The following is a 25,089-nucleotide window of genomic DNA, read 5'->3' as shown; positions in this document are numbered from 1 at the left end:
TTTTACACAGCAGTGAGTTCTCCTAGTTTGGTGTTTTCCTCACCTCATCTCCATTCGACATGTTTGGAAAGAATGGTCTTTGTGAGCCACTCTGTACTGGCAAGCATCTGTGTTGAAACTCGCTGATGCTCTTGTGGCCAAGCTTTGTTTCCAAAAATACAAAAAAGTGTAATTATATATTTACAATAATAAATTAATGAAAAGAATACAAAGACAAAACTGAGATTTTTAAAAAAATATTTAAATTGAGCTCACTTTGCTGCATAACTGTATTAGCTCTTCTTTTTAAATTATAGGCAATTTGCTGTATCAGGATATCAGCAGGTCAGTTGAGTTTTCCTCTTTTATCATATTTCTTTGCTTCATAATGACCCAGGTCTTCTGTGGATAAGACTGCAGTCTGGACTGCAGGAGTCCTAAGTAGCAATCAGACATACTATACTGTAGCACCACGAGTTTCAACCAATGCATAATGTTTGGTGAAACAAGCAATGAAATAAATCCCTCTAAAATAGTGTGTCCCAGTGGTGGTATACTTTCATATGTAAAAGAAAACTTTAACAGGACTCTACGCAGAGATTCCAAAGGTGCTCTGTTGGATTGAAAACTGGTGACTGTGGAGGCCTTTGGTTACTCATCGTCATGCTAAAGAAACCAGTTTCAGCAAATTTGAGCTTTGGGGCACAGGACACAAAGCTCAAGTCCTGCTGGAAGCAGTCATCAGAAGATGGGCACACTGTGGTCATAAATGATGGACATGGTCAGCAACAGTACTTAGGTAGGCTTATAATGTTAAAGTGGTGCTAAGGAGACCAAAGAGTGCCAAGAAAATATCCACCACACCATCACACCGCCAGCAGTAGTCTGAACCACTGATGCATGGATCCATGCATGTTCGTTTGTTGCTTCCTATTTATTGTTTAACCACTTGTCCAATCTTCTATTGTCAACTTTGGTAAGCCTGTACAAACTGTAGACATGGGGAGTGGCACTTGGTGTAGTCTTCTGAGGCTTCAGTCCATCTGCTTCAGGGTTTAACATACTTTGCATTCAGACATGCACTTTTGTATACCCTGGTTGTAAAGAGTGGTTATTGTTGCCTTCCTATCAGCACAAATCAATCTGGCCATTCTCCTCTGACCTCTGGCATTAACAAGTCATTTTCTTCCACCAGAAAACTGACGATCACTGGAAGTTTTCCCCTTTTCAGTAGATCAGCAGTTTCTGAAATACTCAGCCCAGCCTGTGTGGCACCAGCAACAGGTCAGCAGGTTGTGCTGACCATCTCTACATGCCTAAATGCACAGAGTTACTGCTGTGTAACAGTGTTGGGGAGTAACGGAATACATGTACCGCCGTTACATATTTAAAATACAAAATATGAGTAACTGTATTCCGTTACAGTTACCGTTTAAAAAGGTGGTATTTAGAATACAGTTACTTTGTTGAAATAAATGGATTACACGGCGGTACTTCCCTGTTTCATATTGTTGCGGGTCAGGACTGTTTGGGTTTTGTTTGACAGCTACGTTCCGTTGTTCCAGGCGGCAGCGTTACGGTTGCCATGGTGACGCGCGCTCTCTTCCTGGAAGAGAGCGCCTTTTTGTTGTTGTTGTTGTTGTGCTAAGCTAATAGGCAGAATGCTACAGGCATAGCCCTAAAGAATGTAGCATCATGGGCAGTGTAGTCCGTGCTGCAGGGAGAATGGACTGCCATACACGTTATGTGTCTGTGGGCGAGAGGAGGGAGAAAAAGGAAAATTACGAGTTATCATCGAGCAGAAACGGGAGCTGGAAGCATGTAAATATAATAATAACCACTGCAGCCAAGAAGAGAGCCTGACGAGCCCAGTTGTAAGTAAGCTATTAAGACTCGACTGTACACCGTGTTCGTGTTTTCCTCCAAAAACAATAAGTTCCGTTGCAGCAGCCTTTCAACGCCTCTCTCTGTCTCTCGCTAGCAAAGTTGACCCAGACAACAAAGTAAAGCTAGTTTTCAGCTATGAGCCCGACACGGAACCTGAGGTATTAGTCAGAGGTCCCTTTACTACGGTTCGGAGCCGCGGACCTTCAGTAACAGTAATAAATCACATTCATGTAGTTGTAAACAGCATGATAATATATTAAGTAATCCAAATTATTCAGAATACGTTACTCTCATTGAGTAACGTAACACGTTACAAAATACATTTTGGGGCATGTATTCTGTAATCTGTAGTGGAATACATTTTAAAAGTAACCTTCCCAACACTGTGTGTAACTGAGCTCCAGCTTTTAAGCAATAATGTGAGCAGACGGCATTTTTATGGCACTGTTCTGATGCATTTTCTTAAATCCAAATCACCAGTTTCTGCAGCATTTTTAACAGCACAACACAAAATTACTCAGTGTGAGAACCATTGTGACAAACATGTGCAAAAGCAAAAATTCATCTGGCATTCCTAATTTACCCCAACATTTAAATAAGTAGAGAATTACAGAATGCCAAGAAAAGATGTGCTGACTTTTCACTGATGCATCTGAAAAACGAAATAGCTGTTTGACTTTCTAAAAAATAAAATAAAAATAATGACAATACACATGGAAGTTTCCTCACCTGGCCCAAACACAATTATCCAGAAAGGTAAAATTGCCTCTGTTAAGGGTACTTGAATCTGAATAGACCTTAATTTTGTACCAATAACCCTTTGCCCTCCATTTCTTATGCTCATTTTCCACTGGTTTAAAACGCTTTGCTCTCCCCTCCAAGAAAACTAACAAAGGAGCAATGAACCAATGCTCCAGAGTTCTCTGCCCCTCTGAAAATCCTCTAAAGGGAAATTGGGATTGAGAGAGTATTACTGCCTGTGCTCACAGGCATTAATCAGCCTGTTAAGGTGCATGCATCCCAAAAACAGCACTTTATCCAAGCAGACCTGCATGACCCATGGACTACAAACACTAAACCTTCAAAGTCATGCCACAGCTTAGACCGAGCTCTGAGGTGAGCTCCTCATATTAACATTTACCTTTATCCTGGAAAAAATGATCTGTAATATTTTTTTTATGTTTTCCGTCCTTCAAATGCAGAGGTCCAGGCAACAAAGCTGTGACTGTGTCACATTTGGGTCCTGTGCCACTTTCTAGCCATTTCTCATAATAAAGCCACCAGTGTCACATCTGCTGAGTGCTGCTTGAGGTCCATTTGTTTCTCTTATGAGATGCACAGGAGAAAAAACCAAAAAAAAAAACCAAAAAAACTTTGCTTCCACAGGGCTGTCCAATAGCCCAGCGACCTGACAAGGTCGTCATCTGTTTATTTCATGGCTCCAACAGTGCAGCCCATCCATTTTTGTGCATTACTAAATACAGTGCTTGCCAATAAACACGCTAACATGCTGCAGCGTTTGCTCTGCTGAGTTTTATTCTCGTTTTCTAATTCTCAACATAAACATTGATGTCTACTAATTCATTTCCAGTCCTTTCAGTCGCTGCTGAGTCATCCACATAAAAAAAACAAAAAACCCGATACTGCCAACGTCACGGTGACGCTTGAGGAAAATTCATGGGATAGCTAAAATTGCGAGGATATATTGCCTGGGAGTCAAACGTTTTTAACATCAAATTCACCAAATAGTTGATGCAACCCGCCTAAAGCCTTTCACTGTAATATGATTTTTAAAAATGCTCAAATAAAGTTGGCTGTAAAATAAAAATGCATGGGTAGTTGCAGATTTCCATAGGTCTAAGCTCCGTCTTTGGCCTATCAACGTCCGTGGAGAGGACACTGAGGTGGTGCAGAGTTATAAATATCCAGGTGTCCCCCTTGATAATATAACAGATTGGTTGCAGATGTCCTGTACAGGAAGGGGCAGTGCAGACTTACTAAATGTAGACAGTGACATGCTGTTTTAATTCTATCAGATTTTTGCTACCAGCGTCCTCTTTGTTACTGCTGTGTGTTCGCGATGACGCACGATGCCTGGTTAACTCTTGGTAATGGGCAGGACTGTGGCATCACTGGGAATTGCGGTGGAAAGGTGTACAGAAACAAAAGTACAGACTATCTTTGATAATAACAGTCATCGTCTCCACAATATTTTGGTGGCTCGGTGTCGTCTTCTTGCACTGTGCTGCAGCACAGAACATTGTAGAAGACACTTTGATCCCACTGCAGTGAGATTTTAGAAATTTGTTAACACAAGAGACTGATGACCTGGTTCATCACTCTACCTTCCAATACTGTTACAACCATTGGCCTATTTCTGCTGTTTTTAGGCATTTATTTGTTTTATTTGGAATATTGTGCAAAAGTCACCCCTAATTTCTTACCCTTTTGCTTCAATGAGTGTCTCATCATTTTTTAAAGTGGTCTTCAGCAATAGATCTCCAGATTGTCTTTCAGTTTTTCACTGGAAATTGGCTGCTTTTTCACTTATTTTTAGTCCAGTCCTTCAACCCAACCATTTTTAATGGGATATTCTTTTGTTTGTTAAGTCACTTCACACTGACCTATGAATAATCATCACTTGCCTCAGTATTACTGAAGCAGTGTAAGATTATGTTGGCAGAGAACAGAACACAAGTCAGCCAACATCCAAAGAAGAGCTTTGAATATCCTTCAAAAAAACCTGGAGAAGTATTCCTGAAAACTACTTAAAGAAATGACAAAAAAGACGACTAAGATTTCAGATGAGTTGAAGAACAAAGGTGATCATACCAAATTGCTGAACCCATTTCACCAATTTCCTAGCAAAATATAAAGAAATAAGTGCTGTAGCTGGAGATTTTTGCAGTTTGACACCAAAACTTCCCAGAGGAGATGAATAAATTATTACTTCTTATTAATATTATTATTATAGAAACACAGTTGAAAGCCTTTTTGGAAATGTTTGGCTTTATTTTTCTTTTCTTTACTGCAAGGATTGAACCTGTACATATGGCTGGACACAGAAAAGTGAAAAAGAAGAAGAAAAAAAAAAAATCAAAGGCAACAATGACTTCTTGGCATAACTGTGAAAAAAGTCCAACATAACACGGATACCTTTGGGATAAGGAATAAAGTCTTTCTATTATTCAACTAACGCATGATGTCAGCGTGGAAACTGCTAAACACAAACAAATGTTCAGAGTAATCAAAGGTAATGACTTGAATGAACACGTAATTACGACGATATGTCACGTAACTGTTTAAAGCACTTTTTTCAAAAATGCTCTTGCATATGGTGAAATGACAGTAATCACATTGAGCACTGTGAACACCGGGCGACAGGCTGAACACTTGAAACGGTTTCATACGCAAAGCGTTCATCAAGAATCCCCCAAAAAGAAAAAAGTGGTTCACTGACAAACATCTTATTCAGCACAAGCTGTTGTGACAGAAGACAGGAAGAAGGACAATTCAGGTGTGTTGCGTTTTATCCTTGGTGACTTAAAGATCTAAAATTATTCAGCTGGAATGATAAATTACAAAACAAACTAGTTCCCTTTGACTGTGTTTTGCTATCCCTGAGAACCTTATTCATAATGAAAGAAACCAAAGTCTTGAATAATAAAACACAAGTTCAGCTACAGATAAGACTTTAAATATTTATAGAGGCCGAAGCAAGGGAGCTAAAAAAAAAGAAATACAAAATTATGGAAGAAAGAAAAAAAAAACTTATCACAGGAGGTAATGACTCGAATTGATGCGAGAACTGGAAGAGGCTCTGGAGACTTTACTCAACAGTTAATTATTCCTTGGGCGTCTCGTGAAGTCATCCGGTTTAAATATGAAGGAAAGCATGGGAGAGCACTATCCAAGCTGACTGAAGCCGAACCATTCCAGGCCGAGGCGCGGCAGGTAGACGCGCACTCAGAAGAAGGGAAACGGGAAAGATTTGGGAAAGCCGTCGTTTCCCGCTCGACTCCTCTGTGAGTTTCAGTTAAACAGGAAGTAGCAGAAACACCAGTGATGAAACAGATTGGGCATTCAGTTTTTTTGTGTGTTTGTCTGTAACCAAAGTGTAAATCAGAGGTCTGAGATATTCCAGTAGAGTGTGAATACAGAGGGGATTTGTAAGATATTGAGCGGAATCTGTGATTACTTCAGTGGACGGAGGTAAGACTCGTGTTTTTGATGTTTGTTGATCACATGGACTATTCAGACACCAGATGTGAGCATCTCCCATGCTTCTGTCAATGAACTCTCCCATTATTAACAATTAATGAAGGAGCAAGAGGTAAAAAGTCACTCCAGCTGTGAATGATAAGATTAATAATACCATTTGGAAAAGAATGAACTGTGAAACTCTGAAGGGCAGCTTGCAGTAATATTTGGCATTTCATGTTCTGTTGTGTTCTCTTTCCCCCCCCACCCTCATTCTCCTTTACTTGGTCATTTCATGAGAGAGTTACAAGGGCACCAGGCCTCTGAATCTCTTCCACTTATTATATTTCTTCAATTCCAGACATTTTATATTTTTATATCTGTAAGGCCACAGTTTGGGGGCAAACAAAAACTCCTTTCTAAAAGCAAAAATCAATCATGATAGTGCACACCCACACAGAATACTGATCCTTTAGCTGTGATTTCACCAATTTAACAAACCTACACTACTCACTGGAGCACCTCACATTTTACTGTACAAGCTTTAGGTTCTTTTTTTTTAAGTGGTGGTGTTAAAATGCCGTTACTTTCCAAATGATGTGAAAAAATAATCAATATTTCAAATTGTTCTGCAGACGTGACGGTTCTGTACAACAACAAGAACAAGAAGAACAAACAAAAAAAAAGCCAAAAAAACCCCAAATCACTGAAACCAAAAAGTGTATGTCAATAATCAGCATTTGTCTCTTTTAGAGACAGAACAGGGTTGATGGGGCTGGATTAGGACCCATTGGGACAGTGCCACCTCCACCGTTAGATACTGATGCCCACCACCGCTCCACCACCATGGTGGTCTGACAGTCACACAAACCCCTGCAGAGCTAAGCATGGGGCAGTATTGCATAGATACAGTATAGGGTGTAGCTTTTCACATATTCAGTCACAGTGGTTGGGCAAAAACAAGAAAACCTTTTTTTTCTTTTCTTTTTTTCCTCGTCTGTGTATTTTCTGCCCATCAGAACATCCGTGAAAAACACGAGTCTCGAGTGGTCGGTCTGACAGCAAGTACTCTGGTATTATTACAAACGGAGTCACCACGGTATAAAAAAATAGCCTTTCGCTGAGGTCGTCGAGTCTCCCCCGTCAGTGCTGAAAGGGCCCTTTGCCAGGCTCAAGGGTCACAGTGCATTGCCCCCCACCCCACCCACTCCCCGCATGCTTCTCTCAGAGCTCCTCCTTCCGCTTGACAACCTTCTCCTGGTCGCGTCCTCTTAAGCTGCGCATGAAACCCGTGAAGCCTGCCTCCTGTGAAGACAAGGAAAGTAACAATCACCACAGCATATTTCTCAACTTGAAGCGAGCTCTCAGCCAGTCCTGTGGATAAACCTCATCTTCACCTGATGGTGAGGGGGAAGGACAAAATGTAAATAACGCCACTGTGCTTGAGGTCGGGCTGCACAGTTGTTTCTGCTGCTGTCCGCAGATAATTCTCCACGTACGGTTGAGTTGAGCTGGACTGAGCTCTGAACCATTTGATGCTATAAATAATTCAGTTGACACATGATTGCAGGCCAAGAATGGCAGTCTGTCCACAGGCAGGGGGAGGTAGGCAAGGTGTGGAAAAAGTAAAGCCAAGCCAACCCACCCCCCCCCGTCACTGAACAACATCTCGGAGGTCGTTTCTGAGTTTTTGACACAGGGAGAAGAAGTGCAACAGCTGGAGTGAAGAAATAACAGCATTAATGATACATCTTTTTCTCCTCTACTTTCAATCCTGTTCTAATTTCTGAACCAGCTGAACTATCCAAATCACGCATCTCAAACACAAGGCCTGAGGGTCAGAATCGACCCGGCAGACTTCAATCCAGCCGACCAGATGTCTGTGGAAAATGCAAAGTGAGCGTGTGAACAGATTTTTATTTCAAGATTAACAGCTTTTCCTATTCATACCCCCCATCCCTCCTTTACATACTACACCAAAGTACTTAAGTAATGGATAAACAATTAAATGACCATCTGCTATAGAAATGTCAGTTTTTAGACAGCGAGTCCAAAAGAAAAGAAAAAAGAAAATTTATTAGAGAATTTTCTATAAATTGTACTTTGACCTTATCTCCAGTTTTACGTATTTATCATGTAAATATGTTATTATCTAGTGTCACTGTTCCAGCTTGCTTAACATTGACGTGGGCTGCATGTGGTCCCACAATGTAAAATTCGACATCCCTGATCTAAACGCAGTCTCAGAAATAGTTTGTGATCTGAGATTTTCCATATTTCTGCACACATGTGAACCTAATACATAACCTCAGTAAACACATCACTTTGAGAAGGAGATAAACAGAATCCAAGTTGGTCACTTAAATTAAAATGTTAGATTTGGTCATTTACATATTGAGAATAATCATCTATATCTATAGATATATATATATATATATATATATATATATATATATATATATATATATATATGAGATATAGAGATATCTATCTATATATCTATATGAGATATAGATATCTCTATATCTCATATAGATATATAGATATATATATATAGATATAGAGATATATATATAGATATATATATAGATATATAGATATATAGATATATAGATAGATATATAGATATAGATATAGAGATATATAGATACAGATATATATATATATATATATATATATATATATATATATATATATATATATATATATATATATATATAGAGAGAGAGAGAGAGAGAGAGAGAGAGAGAGAGAGAGAGAGAGAGAGAGATATAGAGATATATATATAAATTTTTTATATATATATATATATATATATATATATATATATATAAATGTATAATATTAAATGTATGTGAGCTCTAGGATTAATCTGAATGGGATATTCGGGTGTTTTCTATCGATGGGATGACGAGGATTACAAATCAACCATGACTGAGATTTGAGTCGGGTGTGTTTTTATTTAAAGAGCGCTCGTTATGACACGTTTGAGGACGCAAATCAAGAATAAAGGAGATTTCTGAAGACCTCAGAAAGCAGTTGTTAACACTCGTGATGGTGGAAAAGATTACAGAACCATCTCTAAAGAGTTATGGCACACAAAATTGTTGCCCTTCTTTTAAGAACAGTAGGGCAATAAATAAGAGTAAGGTGTGAGACAGGGAACAGCTTTTCTAACCTTTTCTAGTGTTAATCCTCCTGAATCCACTATGGAGGGATTCAGCATGAGAACTCGATCCCAACTGTAAACACTGTGGGGATGGGAACATTATGGATTGGGCCTGTTTAGCCGCATCTGGGCCAGGACAGCTCATCATCATTGATGGAGCAATCGATTCTGAAAATTATCAGCAGATTCTAAGGAGAAACGTCAGGACGTGCGACACGCACACTGATAGCATCTTGGGATGACGAAGCCAAAGTCCTGACTCGGGCCAACAGAAATGCTGAGGGATCTGAGGCACGTAGCTCATCCAACAGTTTAATGCATTCTGCATGAAAGAATAAATTCCTTCAAGATGGTGTGCAGGACAGATGGACGGTAATCATCTGCTGTTGTAACAAATGCTTCTCATCTATCTCTCAGGACATCTGTGGAATATCATATTTTAGCACATATTAAAAAAAAAGTTCACAACCTTCTCCCTCCAACTGTAATCCCCACAATTGTTGGTGGTTACTATGCAGATCATCACTGAACATTCATTCACTGCAATATCATAAACCGCCTCCAGTCACTTACCCCTCGATCTCCATTGTACTTCTCCACGAACTTGCCATAGTTGTAGTAGTTGAATGTCGGGTAGCCCTCCACCCCTTCCTGCTTGCAAAGCTCGTGGTTCTGTCCTTTAGTGCAGTCCACAGCTGCATACACGATCTGGAACAGGCAATTGCGCATTCACTTTCAGTGCGCACAATAAAACATGCTTTAAATTCACAAGATTTTAAAGGCGCTTGGCACCCTGCCGTATCAGATGAGGCGCTTGGGACTGTGCTTTAATTAGACGAGTGTGTAAATAAACTGAAAATATATATATTTTTTTTGTCGTAAAAAGTTTTTCTCCAACTAACAGACTCATTTCACAACACCCATCCTGACATAAAATAGCAAGGAAACACCGACGTGACTAATCACATTAACTGAGGCTCCGTGCTTATATACAACTGAGGCATCATTAATTTGATTTGTAACACCTGATTCTTCTTTCTATTTTCTGTCAAACAGCTGCTGTGTAATACGCTTGTTAAATAAACTTCCTACCGAGACATAATTAGCACATAAGAATACATAAACTTCTCAGAAAATCTCCTTTTGAGCTACACTCGAGGAAACTTTACTGTAATATGAATTTCAAAAACTGCAGTCATTATCTTTAATAGTTTAATCTTTAATAAACTATTCTTTAATAGTTAATAGGTTTAACGCAGACATTCATTAAACAGACAAGGTAGTTTATGTGTTACTTCTGTTATTCCTGGTGCATTCTTCCCATTTATTGTTATTTTATTATCGCTATGACAATTATTTGAATTCGCACGATGCATTTCCATTTTATGGCCAGTTAGCTTTTGTTTCAGTGGATCTTAAGAACTCGGTATATTTTCAGATGAAACAAACTTTATCACAAGTCTGTACATCGCTACTATTAAAAAGTATGTAGGTGAAGAATATTACAGGAATGCAAATGAGGACACAGCTACAGCACTACTGTGCCAACTCTCATTTCTTTGTATTTGCTAGCAAATAAGAAAACAGGTGACGCAATTTATTGAGACGTGTGTAAACATAAACAGATTGAAGAAAAACTGATTCTGTACAGTTCTGAGCTTGAAGGTCAGTATTTGATATGTTCCCCTTTATTCTTCAACACAGCCTGTTGGACCCACTTCCTGACCTGCATATTTATAATAATTTGAACCAATAATTTCAAATTTGATTTATCACTCCATAAGATGTGTTACTCCTGATTTTCAGTCCAGTTCTCGTGTAATTTGCCACGCCTCAACCTTTTCTCCCCATTTCCCTTTCTTATAAATGGCTTCTTGAGAGCTAAACTTCCACTGAGACCATTTCTGATGAGGGTTCAGTAAACAGTGGATGCATCTCTCAAGTCCTGTGTCAGGTCTTTGCTGGATTCCCCCCGCCAGCCATCCAGCTATCCACACATCTTACTCAGGGGTGTGGGTGAGCTGGAACCTACCCCAGCTGTCAAAGGGCGACAGATCACCCATCTATCGTAGGGCTAACAGAAAGAAACACCAATATGTCTTTGGACTGGGAGGAAAGTTTACCTGGAGAAAACCCATACCAGCATGGGGAGAACATGTAAACGTCACACAGAAAGGCCCCAGCCAACCACTTCACTTTATGACGGCTTTGTCAGTTTTCTTAAGGACACACTGCACAACATGCTGAAATACACCAGATTTTTACCTGATAGCCTTTTGAGATTCCCCTTGTTGAAAATACTATTTTATGTCTATCAAACTGTGTTATCTTTGGCATTCTTCTTAGTTTCAGCTAATGAAATAGAAACAAAATTACCACAGGCTGATAGTAACGGAGTGCCAAAAGATACAATGTATGTAAAACATTGTATACAGTGTAATGTAAATGGTAAATGGACTGATTCTTATATAGCACTTTTCTACTCTCAAGGAGTACTCAAAGCGCTCTATACAACATGCCTCATTCACCCAATCACACCCATTCTCACAAGCACTTTATCTACACTTAGTGCTTTCTAATGACATTCATACACATTCATACACATTCATACTCCGATGGATGCATGGATGGTTAGTATCTTGCCCAAGGATACTTGACATGCAGACTGGAGGAGCCAGGGATCGAACCCCACCCCCCCATGTACAGATAAAGTGTAGACAAACACTGGTTAGGTTCATTTTTGTGTTTCATTGATTCATAGGTCAGATTTAAGTGACTTACAAAACTAAAAACAATCCTCTGAAAATGGTCAAGTTCAAGAACTCGTCTGAAAATAAGTGAAAAAGCAGCCAATGTCTAAATAAAAACTTTGAAAGACCTACTGCTCAAGACTACTTTAAAAATATCAAGACGGTCTGGCTGCTTGGAAGCAAAATACAAAGAAATGAGGGACGGATTAAGACTTTTACACAACATTATATTTTGAGGTGCTTGGGACATGCACAAGACTCAACACGGTCCCCATTTCTTAAATTATGACCACTAAATGATGGTTTCAAGCTATAACTACAGATAAGTTTGGCAACGGCATGGCATAATGTAAAATATGTAATAAAGAGTGTGAAGGAATTTAATAAGTGGGCCCCCAAAGAGTCGCACCATTATCTGACTCAGTGTGAATTCTAGTTGAAATCATCCCCTCGTCAAACTTGTTTCCTGAGTTCTGGTGTTGAATCACGGAAAAAAAAATGTTCTTGCAAAATATGATGATGTCACAGTGACCTGTGAACTGTCAAATCTAAAGTTTAAATGCTTAGCATGCTAAGCTAATTAGCATGCTAAGCTAATTAGCATGGCAATAGTTCAGTACCTGCCAAAAACACATTATGTGATCTTTTTTTTTTCTTTTTTTTCAGCTCATCCTTGAGTTGACATTGACAAGATCATCATATTCACAAGAAGGGAAGGGCCATGAGGGTCACGGTGACCATGACCTTTAAGCACAATAATGTATCATATTCATGGTGGTGATGGCTGGCTGGATTGGGGGGGGGGGGGGGGGGGGGGGGGCATTGAGAAAACATAATGCCTTAGGCTACAGCTGTCACCGGCATGGAGGCATAAAAATGACTTACGCATTGGTCCGTTTATGTGGGTGGTACAAAAATAAGCCCCCCAACAACAATCAGCGAGCATAAAAACAACAAGCGAGATTTATGTTGCGTGGCTGTTGCATCGATTAGTGACAAGCTGTCCCAATGAGGCGTAAATGCCGCCTCACTGATACATGGCTCACTTAGCATGTCCTTTTGGACAGCAGAAATGTCACCCTCTCCCAGGGTGCTGAGTGCTCCACATTGAACTTGTCACCATCAAATAATCGCTCGCTGTCTATCTGTCTGCCCGAGCCAAACGTGGAAATGACAGACATGCTGCGGAAGGAGAAATATTTGACACTTACGCCGCACCGCAAACGACTCGAAAACTTTCTTGTCCTAATTACAAGACACATGCACCTTGTTTCGTATGCAAATATAAATACTCAAGTGACAGAAAATCTGCATAATTGCCAACAAATCGCTAAAATGGGTACAATGCAGCAGAATGTCGACTTCATCTGCATCAACTGAACAGACACGGGCAAACAAAAAAGCGAAGATAGGGAGCAAATGGAGCACATATGAGAGAAGAGGGAGCCTATAAAGGGATATTCTTCTCTGGTCTGTTAATCAAATGTATTACTTTGTACTACTCCACTTTGGATGGAGCAGCTCTCATTTCTAGAAATATCGACAAATTTATTAAACCCCTCAAAACATGACTATCCAGAGTTGGGACCAGGAAGCAGAGTTGCAGTCTTACACGCCTCTCTGCAGCTTCTCTCCTCCTGCTACCCCCCCAAAAACCCATCTCCATAGAGACTGTGTCTGCTTCCAAAAAGACAAAAAACAAACAACTTAAACAATCACAAAGAAAGAATAATACAGTATCCACATCTGAACCAAAGAGTAAAACAGTGAAATGTGGATTATTAAATATTAGGTCTCTCTCCTCCAAGTCTCTGTTAGTACATGACTTAATAATTGATCAACAAATTGATTTACTCTGCCTTACAGAAACCTGGTTGCAGCAGGATGATTATGTTAGTTTAAATGAATCAACACCCCCGAGTCATTCTAACTACCAGAAATCTCGAAGCACAGGTCGAGGGGGCGGTGTGGCAGCAATTTTTCACACCAGTCTATTAATTAATGATAGACCAAGACAGACTTTTAATTCATTTGAAAGCCTGATGCTTAGCATTGTCCACCCCAGCTGTGAAACTCAGAAACCAGTCTTACTTGTTATCATCTATCGTCCACCTGGGCCTTACACAGAGTTTCTGTCTGATTTCTCAGACTTTATATCTAATTTAGTTCTGAGCTCAGATAAAATAATTATTGTGGGTGATTTTAACATCCATGTAGATGCTAAAAATGACAGCCTCAACATGGCATTTAATCTGTTGTTAGACTCAATTGGTTTCTCTCAAAATGTAAAAGAACCCACCCACCACTTTAATCACACTCTAGATCTTGTTTTAACATATGGCATAGAAACTGAACATTTAACAGTGTTTCCTGAAAACCCTCTCCTGTCTGATCATTTCTTGATAACATTTACTTTTACAATAATTGATTACGCAGCAGTGGAGAGTGGACTTTATCAAAGTAGATGTCTTTCTGAAAGCGCTGTAACTAAGTTTAAGAATATAATCCAGCCACTGTTATCATCGTCAATGCCCTGTACCAACACAGAGCAGAGCAGCTATCTGAACGCTACCCCAACAGAGGTCGATTATCTTGTTAATAATTTCACCTCCTCACTACGTACGACTCTGGATACTGTAGCTCCAGTGAAAACTAAGGTCTCTAATCAGAAGTACCTGACCCCGTGGTATAATTCTCAAACACGTACCCTAAAGCAGATGACTCGTAATCTGGAGAGGAAATGGCGTGTCACAAATTTAGAGGATCATCATTTAGCCTGGAGAAATAGTTTGTTGCTTTATAAGAAAGCCCTCCGCGAAGCCAGAACAGCTTACTACTCATCACTGATTGAAGAAAATAAGAACAACCCCAGGTTTCTCTTCAGCACTGTAGCCAGGCTGACAAAAAGTCAGAGCTCTTTTGAGCCAAACATCCCTTTAACGTTAACTAGTGATGACTTCATGAACTTCTTCACAAATAAAATTTTTATCATTAGAGAAAAAATTACCAATAATCATCCCACAGATGTAATATTATCTACAGCTACTCTTAGTTCCATTGATGTTAAGTTAGACTCTTTTTTTCCAATCGATCTTTCTGAGTTAACTTCAATAATTACTTCCTCCAAACCATCAACGTGTCTTTTAGACCCCATTCCTACAAAACTGCTCAAAGAAGTCCTGCCATTGATTAATTCTTCGATCTTATATATGATCAACCTATCTCTAATAATCGGCTATGTACCACAGGCCTTCAAGGTGGCTGCAGTTAAACCTTTACTCAAAAAGCCATCTCTAGACCCAGCAGTCTTAGCTAATTATAGGCCAATCTCCAACCTTCCTTTCATATCAAAAATCCTTGAAAGAGTAGTTGTCAAACAGCTAACAGATCATCTGCAGAGGAATGGTTTATTTGAAGAGTTTCAGTCAGGTTTCAGAGTTCATCACAGCACAGAAACAGCTTTATTGAAGGTTACAAATGATCTTCTTATGGCCTCTGACAGTGGACTCATCTCTGTGCTTGTCCTTCTTGACCTTAGTGCAGCATTCGATACTGTTGACCATAATATTCTATTAGAGCGATTAGAACATGCTGTAGGTATTACAGGTATTGCACTGCAGTGGTTTGTATCATATCTATCTAATAGACTCCAATTTGTGCATGTAAATGGAGAGTCCTCTTCACACACTGAGGTTAATTATGGAGTTCCACAGGGTTCGGTGCTAGGACCAATTCTGTTTACATTATACATGCTTCCCCTAGGCAGCATCATTAGAAGACATAGCATACATTTACACTGCTATGCAGATGACACCCAGCTCTATCTGTCCATGAAGCCAGATAACACACACCAATTAGTTAAACTGCAGGAATGTCTTAAAGACATAAAGACTTGGATGGCCACTAACTTTCTGCTTCTTAACTCAGATAAAACTGAGGTCATTGTACTCGGCGCTGAAAAGCTTAGAAATATGGTATCTAACCAGATTCTTACTCTGGATGGCATTACCTTGGCCTCCAGTAACACTGTGAGGAACCTTGGAGTCATTTTTGACCAGGACATGTCCTTCAACGCACATATTAAACAAATATGTAAGACTGCGTTCTTCCATTTGCGCAACATCTCTAAAATTAGAAATATCCTGTCTCAGAGTGACGCTGAAAAACTAGTTCATGCATTTATTACTTCCAGGCTGGACTACTGCAATTCATTATTATCAGGATGTCCAAAAAACTCACTGAAAAGCCTTCAGTTAATCCAAAATGCTGCAGCAAGAGTACTGACAGGGACTAGAAGGAGAGAGCATATTTCTCCTGTTTTGGCTTCCCTTCATTGGCTTCCTGTTAAATCCAGAATTGAATTCAAAATCCTGCTCCTCACATACAAGGTCTTAAATAATCAGGCCCCATCTTATCTTAATGACCTTGTAGTACCATATCACCCTATTAGAGCACTTCGCTCCCGCTCTGCAGGCCTACTTGTTGTTCCTAGAGTATTTAAAAGTAGAATGGGAGGGAGAGCCTTCAGTTTTCAGGCCCCTCTTCTGTGGAACCAGCTTCCAGTTTGGATTCAGGAGACAGACACTATCTCTACTTTTAAGATTAGGCTTAAAACCTTCCTTTTTGCTAAAGCATATAGTTAGGGCTGGACCAGGTGACCCTGAATCCTCCCTTAGTTATGCTGCAATAGATGTAGGCTGCCGGGGGATTCCCATGATGCATTGAGTTTTTCCTTTCCAGTCACCTTTCTCACTCACTATGTATTAACAGACCTCTCTGTATTGAATCGTATCTGTTATTAATCTCTGTCTCTCTTCCACAGCATGTCTTTATCCTGTCTTCCTTCTCTCACCCCAACCGGTCGCAGCAGATGGCCGCCCCTCCCTGAGCCTGGTTCTGCCGGAGGTTTCTTCCTGTTAAAAGGGAGTTTTTCCTTCCCACTGTCGCCAAAGTGCTTGCTCATAGGGGGTCATATGATTGTTGGGCTTTTCTCTGTATCTATGAAGCGCCTTGAGGCGACTTTTGTTGTGATTTGGCGCTATATAAATAAAATTGAATTGAATTGAATTGAATTATTAAGCTGTTCTTCACTGTGCTCCCACAACAAGAGTATTTCACATACTTGCAAGCTGTGCATATTCAGCAAGAGTGAGGTGCATCACCTTTGGAAAGGCACAATAGTCAACAGAAATTAAGGGGAAAGCACCAAAAATGACCCTCTTCTTTGTATACCTGGGCAATTTACCACAAGATCTTGAGCACTATGTGTTTTTCTTTTTTTAAATGTCTTTAACCACCTTTAAGTTAGGGCAATCTGAGATACATAGAGTGCTTTAAGCAGCAGCAGCATTAGTGATGGCACTGTAGCTGCAATGAGGGGTATAATGTAACTACAGGCTCCCTCCAAATGCTCATCCCTGTGCAATCAATCAGAGTTGCCGTGAATTGACAGGAGAAAATGAAGTCGTAGAGCTGTTGTTCTTCAAAAGGTCCTCAGCCAATTCCGTTATTGATTCATCTTCAAGTGACAGAGGACCCCACATCATGTTATTGATTGGATAGTGAAATTTTAGGAGGCAGCATATTACCATTTGGCCTAGTATCCCTACCAGCGTCAAACCGAGGAACAAAGAGGTACAGCTACACTCAGAGCTACCTTTGTTCTAACAACAAAGTACCTGTGCTTGTAATATCTAACATGGATCTGCATACGCTGGACTGAAAGACCACCTCAAGGAATACATTAGGTCATATTAAAGAGTGACATAGCACTGAAAGGGTTACTGTAACACACCACGTCTTTGATTTATTGTAGCTGCAACACAAGCACCAACTGAGTAATGGGGACTGGCAATAGCACTTTTATTTACATTGTACATTTTATTACACATAAACTCAGTATGATTAATATAAAATATAAAAACATAAACACCTATAAAAGGTCTTCTCTGCCTTACGGTAATAAAAAACAAATTTTACAAAGAACTAATATACAAGTTACTACAGCTGTGCACACACTGGAGGTGATTTGCAGTGACGTGGCAGCTACAGACCGCAGACAGTGAATGACTTCAATGAGGAGTGGATGAAGGGACTACCAATGAGAGTGAAGAATATTGTTCATTGACATATGAGCGTTCAAAATACATGAAAAGCTGAAAGGTGTGTTGGGTTAACTAAATATTGTGGAAAGTACAAATCACAGTGATTCAGTGGTCATTAAAATGCGCTTGGAATTTGCAAACCATCACATAAATCACGACACATTGCTCTCCCCTACATAAGCTGCCTTAATTGGTTAAAGGTATCTATGGAAGCCAATTTCGACTTATCAACTCGAAATTTCAAGCTAGCGCCGCCAATCTGTAATCTACGGGAATGACGTCATTTCCTTGTTACCCGGAAGCTGAAGCCCTCAGCTACAAACGCTACAGCTAAGCTACCGGCATTACATCCAGTCATGAATGCACAATCCATCCATCCATCCATCCATCCATCCATTCACTTCCGCTTATCCTTTTCAGGGTCGCGGGGGGCACTGGAGCCTATCCCAGCTGTCATAGGGCGAGAGGCGGGTACACCCTGGACAGATCGCCAGTCTGTCGCAGGGCCAACACACAGGGACAGACAACCATTCGCGCTCACATTCATTCGCACATTCACACCTCGTGACAATTTGGATTATCCAATTAACCTATCCCCACAAGCTGCATGTCTTTGGACGGTGGGAGGAAGCCGGAGTACCCGGAGGGAACCCACGCAAACACGGGGAGAACATGCAAACTCCACACAGAAAGACCCCGGCCTGATGGTGGAATTGAACTCAGGACCTTCTTGCTGTGCGGCAACAGTGCTAACCACCTTGCTGCCCCATGAATGCACAAATTGCTGATTATTTTCAGCGTGACTTCACAAATGATGAAATCCTTGTGTTATTAGCTGAATCAATCACATATCAGCAAATGTACTCTCGAAAGCGCCAATTTCTTGCGATCTGGTTTTGAGTGTGCATTCTCCTGCGCCATATCGAACTATCAATAACTCAACTCAAGTATCAATAACTCGAAATTTCGAGTTATTGATACTTTTTTTTTTAGTGATGGAAACGGGCTTTCATAGGTATCAGTATCAGCAATTCTCCTGTATTTCCTTCTAACTGGGTTATAGACTAATAATAAGCAGGAAACTAGTGAATTAACAAAGCAAGAGAACAAGGCATTGAACTTAAAGTGTTCAAAAGATGAAACAAATTTCCTGCAGAAAAATACAAAAGCCAAACTCATTCCCAGTTGTTGCTCCAGCATTGCATCACATCTCCACACATTACCACCATCTGTTGATGAGTGAAAGAGGTTGACATCATTGGTAGTTTGTGTAGATTGGAGCATAGACAGCTCCTCACTGATGTGCGCAGAACCTCTAACAGGGAGCTATGCATACAAAAACAACTGCAAAGCGCCAGCAGAGGTCAAAAGCTCCACGGGGAAATCTTGATTTCTGCAGCGCTGTGGTCAAGACGAACCAGTGTGCTTCTCTATGATTTTACCAGTACAGTAGCAGCCACAGGGTAGGTTATATTAAGCAAATCCTAATGAAACTGTGTTCTCATCGCAGTGCTGTTCCAGCCCATGTGCACCTTTAACGCTGGTATTGATTGGAATTTGGAGAAAAGACAAAACAGCATGGAACAAACCCTGTACACGGCTCCCATGCTGATATACAGCAGAATGTGGCGTTTTAATTGTTTGTGTCTTCAAAGCTTGCAGCTAAGCCCGTGTTAGTCTTTGGTAAATGAGGCAAGGGCAGTTAATAGACTGTGATCAACACCGGTCTGGCATAATACACTGGGGCTTGTCTTGATAAACAGGGAGAACTGCCAAGTAAACACAAGTACCCACTGTGCAGATTTAGTCCTGTTCAAACAAAACTTCAAATCTCCTCTGGCCACTGGGGGAACGACAAGAGGGAAATACATCTTAAAACTGTGCATCTGTGTGACTTCCACACGAACGCAGGTCCCCTGATTATGCAGCTTGTGCTAGTTTCATCAAAACCTCGAAACTCAAGGTATGGTTTAAAGCAACTTAAAGTGGATTTGTTATGTTCATATCCTGCTTTGCTAAATCAATCTTCCAATGGACCTGAGTGCAGCTCCAACTGTCTCAATAATGACACTTCAAGTATCTCTTCTTTTAAGGCCACCCTCTTTGTTCTAAATGATGCCCCAAGAAAGTCTGAACTGCAGGTTGGTGTGGCCTGCTGAGCTCCCAGAGATGACAGAATTAAGTCCATCTCTGCCAATGAGACCCAAGAAGCACATACTGTCCGCTCCACCACATTACACAAGTGCTCGATTGGATTGGGATCTGGTGACTGTGGAAGCCATTTCAGGACAGTGAATTCATTGTCATGGTCAAGAAACCAGTTTGAAATGCTCTGAGCTTTGACATGCCTTTTTTCCCCTCCCTCTATTTTTCCAATCTTCTGTTGTCAAATTTTAGTGAGCCTGTGCAACCTTTAGCCTCCGTTTCCTGATCTTAGCTAACAGGAGTGGAACTTGGTGTTGTAGGCCATCTCCTTTGAACTTTAACAAGGTTAGAACCAGCGTATCTTGTGCATAACTTGATTGTAATGACTAGTTATTCGAATTTCTATTGCCTTCACCTCAGTTTGATGAAGTCTGGCTATTCTTCTCTGCCCTCTGGAATCAACAACATTCCAGCACATTCCAAAGGTGCTCTATTGGAAGATTGGATCTGGTGACTGTGGAGGCCATTTGACGACAACGAACTCAATGTCAGTTCGCAAAACCAGTTTGAGATGACTTGAGCTTTATAACATGGAGCATTGTCCTGCTGGAAGCAGCAATCAGGAGATGGTTTCACTGTGGTCATAGGGGATGGACATGGTCTGAGACAGTGGTAAATTCATATTCAGGGTCCCCAAATGGACAAGAAGCTATCCACCACACTGTTACATCGTTGCACCACCAGCAGCAGCCTGAACTGTTGATGCAAGGCAGAGAGGACTGATGCTTTCAAATTCAAACCATCTGAATGGTGCAGCAGAAACAGACTCATCACACCAAACAACTCTTATCCAGTCTTCTACTGCTGAATTGTAGCCTTTGTTTCCTGTTTTTAGCTGACAGTGGCACTTGGTGCTTCTCTAGCCTACATCAAACTTTGGCCTTGGTCTCAACAAGAAGTTATTTGAGTTACTGTGTTGGTGCCACACATGGTGGGTCATGTTCAGAGTTATTTAAATCACCTTTCTGTGGAGATTCTGATTTGAACTTCAGCAGGTTGTTGTGTCTCCATGTCTTTAGAGATTTACATTAACAAGCAGTTTAACAGGTCAGCCTAGTGAGGTGGCTGGTGTGTATGTGAGTGTATGTGACAGAAAATAAGAAAAAGTGTGAAGGATCTGCTTTAAGGTTGTGGTCCCAAATACTGAGTCTCATAGTACATTTCTGGCTGTTGCGAAAGTCTTGCTTAAAATATGAAGTAAATATTGTAGTATGTGGTCAGGTTATCAATGTTGTGTGTTTCTTGATGGAAAATCTAAGAATCGTTGTTACCTTACGAGATAAAATCTTACAAGGTGCAAACAAAAAGTTACTGGAATTGAAAAGTAAATGCAAGAGTCTTAAAGTGAGGGATCAGAAAACAGCAGTAGACCTCGAAGCAGTCGGGCTAAAGAAGCAGAAAACCTGCATGTAATCTGCCAAGCAACTGCAGATGTAAATGAGCTTCTAAGCTAACTCTGATACAATGCATCAAATGGTAACATTTATGTTATTATACATGATCCTTTTTTCAAAAAACATAAACTCAATTACTAAAAGCAGTGGAAGTGCAAGAAAAGATTCATTTAAACAGATTTATGGCTAAATTTAAATATAAATTTTTAAGGGTTAAATCCATCAACTTTTAAAACCACACAAACCTCTTTTTAGATTTTCAGCTCTATTATTTTGGCTTGTCGGGCATTGACCATTCGATCTGACTGAAATGATGGTTATTTAGAAATGCACAGATCTACTTCAGTATTTAGAAATGAAGGAAGCGAGTGTGAGTTTCTGCAGAAATGAATAAATGAAATGATGTGTTACAGTTGCAGCTGATATCCAAATTTCCCAAGGAAAAAAAAAAGGTTTAAAGCATTTTCATTTTCATCTGTTGAAGATTAATGTTATTGAGAAATGTTACAAAGAATTGCCTCAGAAAAATAGATGGCCAAGTTGCTGAGGACACCATCTGACATTGATTTAGAAAAATTCCAAACAACTGAGACACAACACAGTCCGAGAAATACTGGAACAACAGCTATTCAGCATTAAGCATTTTGATGAGACTTCACAAATGATAAGGCAGCAATTAGATGGTTTTTTTTTTGTCACTTCAATCTGATACTTTAGCTTCGAGCGCTGCCTGATACGTGTCCAAAATTCCTGCATGTTTGAAAGGGAGAGAGAGCAAGAGAGTGAGTCACACAGTTGTGGTTTAAGAGGTTTGGAAAGAAGCCCTGCAGTCAGAGGGTATTAACAGAAATGAGCAGGAGTGGGAGGGTGTCAGGACACGAGTCCCTGAGGGTAAGTAACGAGAGGGAGTGGGGATGATGGAGGATGAGCGTGAGTGTGTCCTGTTGCCACTACATGAACCTCCATTAACCTCCAAACCCCAAGCCTGCAGAAAATTTGATGCAACCGCGTGGTGCTTCATCTAAATGGTCAAACTGGAGTGGACCGGAGTGGAGTGGAGACACTGAACCCAAAGTTACAGCTCCTCTGCTACTGTTGCAAAAACCAACTAAGGTCAAAAGCCTTCTATAGGTGGAAGCCAATTACCAGTTATTCCTGTGTGAGACATGAAAACGATTATTAGGAATGGGGCGAGAGGACTTTTAAAGATGTGAATTCTCAAGTTAACGACGATCGAAAGGCTTTCTGATAACTTTGCATAAAATATGTAAATGCATTTACTCTGCAAATGCTCGTTCTTTTGTTTTTATAACACCTTTCAAGCTGTAAGAAAATACAAAAAAAGCATCTGTGAAGAGTACAGAGGATAAATTAATGTGAATCATGATGATGTCTGAACATTTAAAACATATTCAGATCTTTAAAGTGCAACTTATGTGGTCCACTTTGGAAAAGAATTCCCAAAACGTCACATATTCCCCCCTCCCCTCCCGATAATACTTAACATGCACTCACCAGACACTTTATTAGGCACACCGTGGGATCAGGTTTCATTATCATGTTCAAGTAACTGATTTCAGATGATTTGAGATTTCAGAAAATGCGTGCACTGTGCACACAAACGGATATGATCAGCAGCAACACTCAGGCAGCCTGTGGCATTTGAACAAAGCTCAGCTGGTACTATGTGGTTAAAGGTTTGCAAGGAAAATATCCCATCTGCTTCAAGGTTCAACCAGCTTATCTGACACCAACAACCATGCCACATTCAGAGTCACCTAAATAACCGTCTTTCTCCTCTCTGACGCTCGTTTTACATTTGGTGATTAAATATTTGCATTAACCCTTTAAGACCTACCATAGAACCAAGTCCGCCAGAGCTTATATTATATTTTTACATGCTGTGGAGCCATTTTTGGGAGCATTTCAAGTTGCTATACATCAATACAACCATTACAGCCTAAATTTTAATAATATGCATGCATTAAGTGCATAGTAATTACATAAATTGCAAAAAAGTGCAATAAACTACAAAAAAATTGAAAATCGTTTGTTTTTTACATATATTTCTAGTTAGAGAAATTTAAGAGGCTTATCCCTCAAAACTGTAAATACAAAAAAGTTGCACAAAATAGTTTCCCACCACAGGAAATTTATTTTGAGTGTCTTCATAGTTTTATTTTTGAAATACACCAATTTTTATACACTGCAGGAAAAATGAAAATAAATATTATAATGCAAATTTGCATCAAAATAAACTATTTCCAGCAGTGCAATATGAGTCCTAAGCATCCCAGAAACAACACAGAAAGTCATAAAGTCAAACATAACTTTTAAAAACACCAGTATAGGCTCATGAGGCCCTGATGGTAAAAAAACTACATTTCCGCGAAAATGACGTCACTTCCGGTTTCAGGCAGGTCATGGCGGACATGCGATAGTTCACGCTGATGGACGTAGGAAGTGTTACAAACAGCTGATCGGATCGGCAAAGCGTGTTTCTGGAATATTATGTTTTTGTTGCTGCAAGCGCTTTTTATGCAGTTTTTGCAAAGCTGTATGTGGAAGGAAACTGTGACCGAGGACAAGCTGATGGCATAAGATGTAAGTACAACTCCTCCGCTTTCATATGCAAAAAAAATTATTGCGCTAGCTTACATGGTTGCAGTGCTACCGGGATTTAAAAATAGTTATGTAAAACGGAGCATGCCCGCTCTGACCAGCTTTAAAGGGTTAATGAGCAGCTGAGCAGGTGTACCTAATGAAGTGGCTGGTGAGTGGATATATTGTGTGTATGTCCAGGGAACGCTTAACACAAACACAATAAATGAAAGAAAGAAATGATTTCTAACCTAAAGATGGAAAATACAAGCAAACAAACAAGATCTTAATAATTTCACAGTGATAAGCTTTGAGTCTGAGTGTAACTGAATAGAACCTGGAAGAAATTAGATCTAGTAATGACTACAGCCTGTCACGAAAGCCTGTAATAAAGCAGACACACAGGATTACGGCCTGTCAAGACCACGGTGGAAATACGTTATGTCATTTGTAATATTTTGTTTCTGCAACATCAGGTCCCTTGTTGGTCTAAATCGGCGTCTTTTGTTCCATTACTTTTAAAATAACCATTTTATTTGTTGTGAAAGACACGATACAGCAAAACAACAAGATAAAAAAGCAGCTAGAATTTGTTTTATTTGTCTGTTTTAACTTTAGCCTGAACACTGCGCGGAAAGGTTTCAGATCAATATTTATTCAAATCAATACCAATCTTCTAACTGTGAGCCGATGACCTAAAACAGTGATGTTTACTGTAAGCACATCTCCAGTTAGAGGCATCTTTGCCATCAGAGCCAGTAATCACATATCTAAGTGAGTATGTGAAAAAGCAACACGAA

At 40.0% G+C, this 25,089-nt stretch overlaps 1 protein-coding gene and 1 long non-coding RNA gene across 2 annotated transcripts in view; both read right to left on the bottom strand.

Moving 5' to 3' along the window:
- Positions 1-5,541: 5,541 nt before the first annotated feature.
- The window catches only part of pdia5 (protein disulfide isomerase family A, member 5), a 95,349-nt gene continuing 75,801 nt past the window's right edge, over positions 5,542-25,089 (bottom strand). The window contains exons 16-17 of the mRNA XM_085135983.1: positions 9,809-9,943; positions 5,542-7,371 (exon numbers count right to left, since the gene is read on the bottom strand). Of these exons, the coding sequence (XP_084992109.1) occupies positions 7,291-7,371; positions 9,809-9,943 (216 nt within the window). The 3' untranslated portion in view covers positions 5,542-7,290. The remainder of the gene's footprint in view (positions 7,372-9,808; positions 9,944-25,089) is intronic.
- LOC146500064 (uncharacterized) lies at positions 13,579-25,084 on the bottom strand. Its single transcript, XR_014869886.1, has 2 exons — positions 17,664-25,084; positions 13,579-17,630 (listed from the first exon to the last, which is right to left on the bottom strand). It is a non-coding gene; the product is annotated as an uncharacterized LOC146500064 (long non-coding RNA).

The sequence above is a fragment of the Neolamprologus multifasciatus genome, chromosome 16 (assembly GCF_963576455.1).
Source record: "Neolamprologus multifasciatus chromosome 16, fNeoMul1.2, whole genome shotgun sequence".
Classification (NCBI taxonomy): domain Eukaryota; kingdom Metazoa; phylum Chordata; class Actinopteri; order Cichliformes; family Cichlidae; genus Neolamprologus; species Neolamprologus multifasciatus.
The sequence above is the reverse complement of the archived record's forward strand: the minus strand, read 5'-3'. Positions and strand labels throughout refer to the sequence as shown.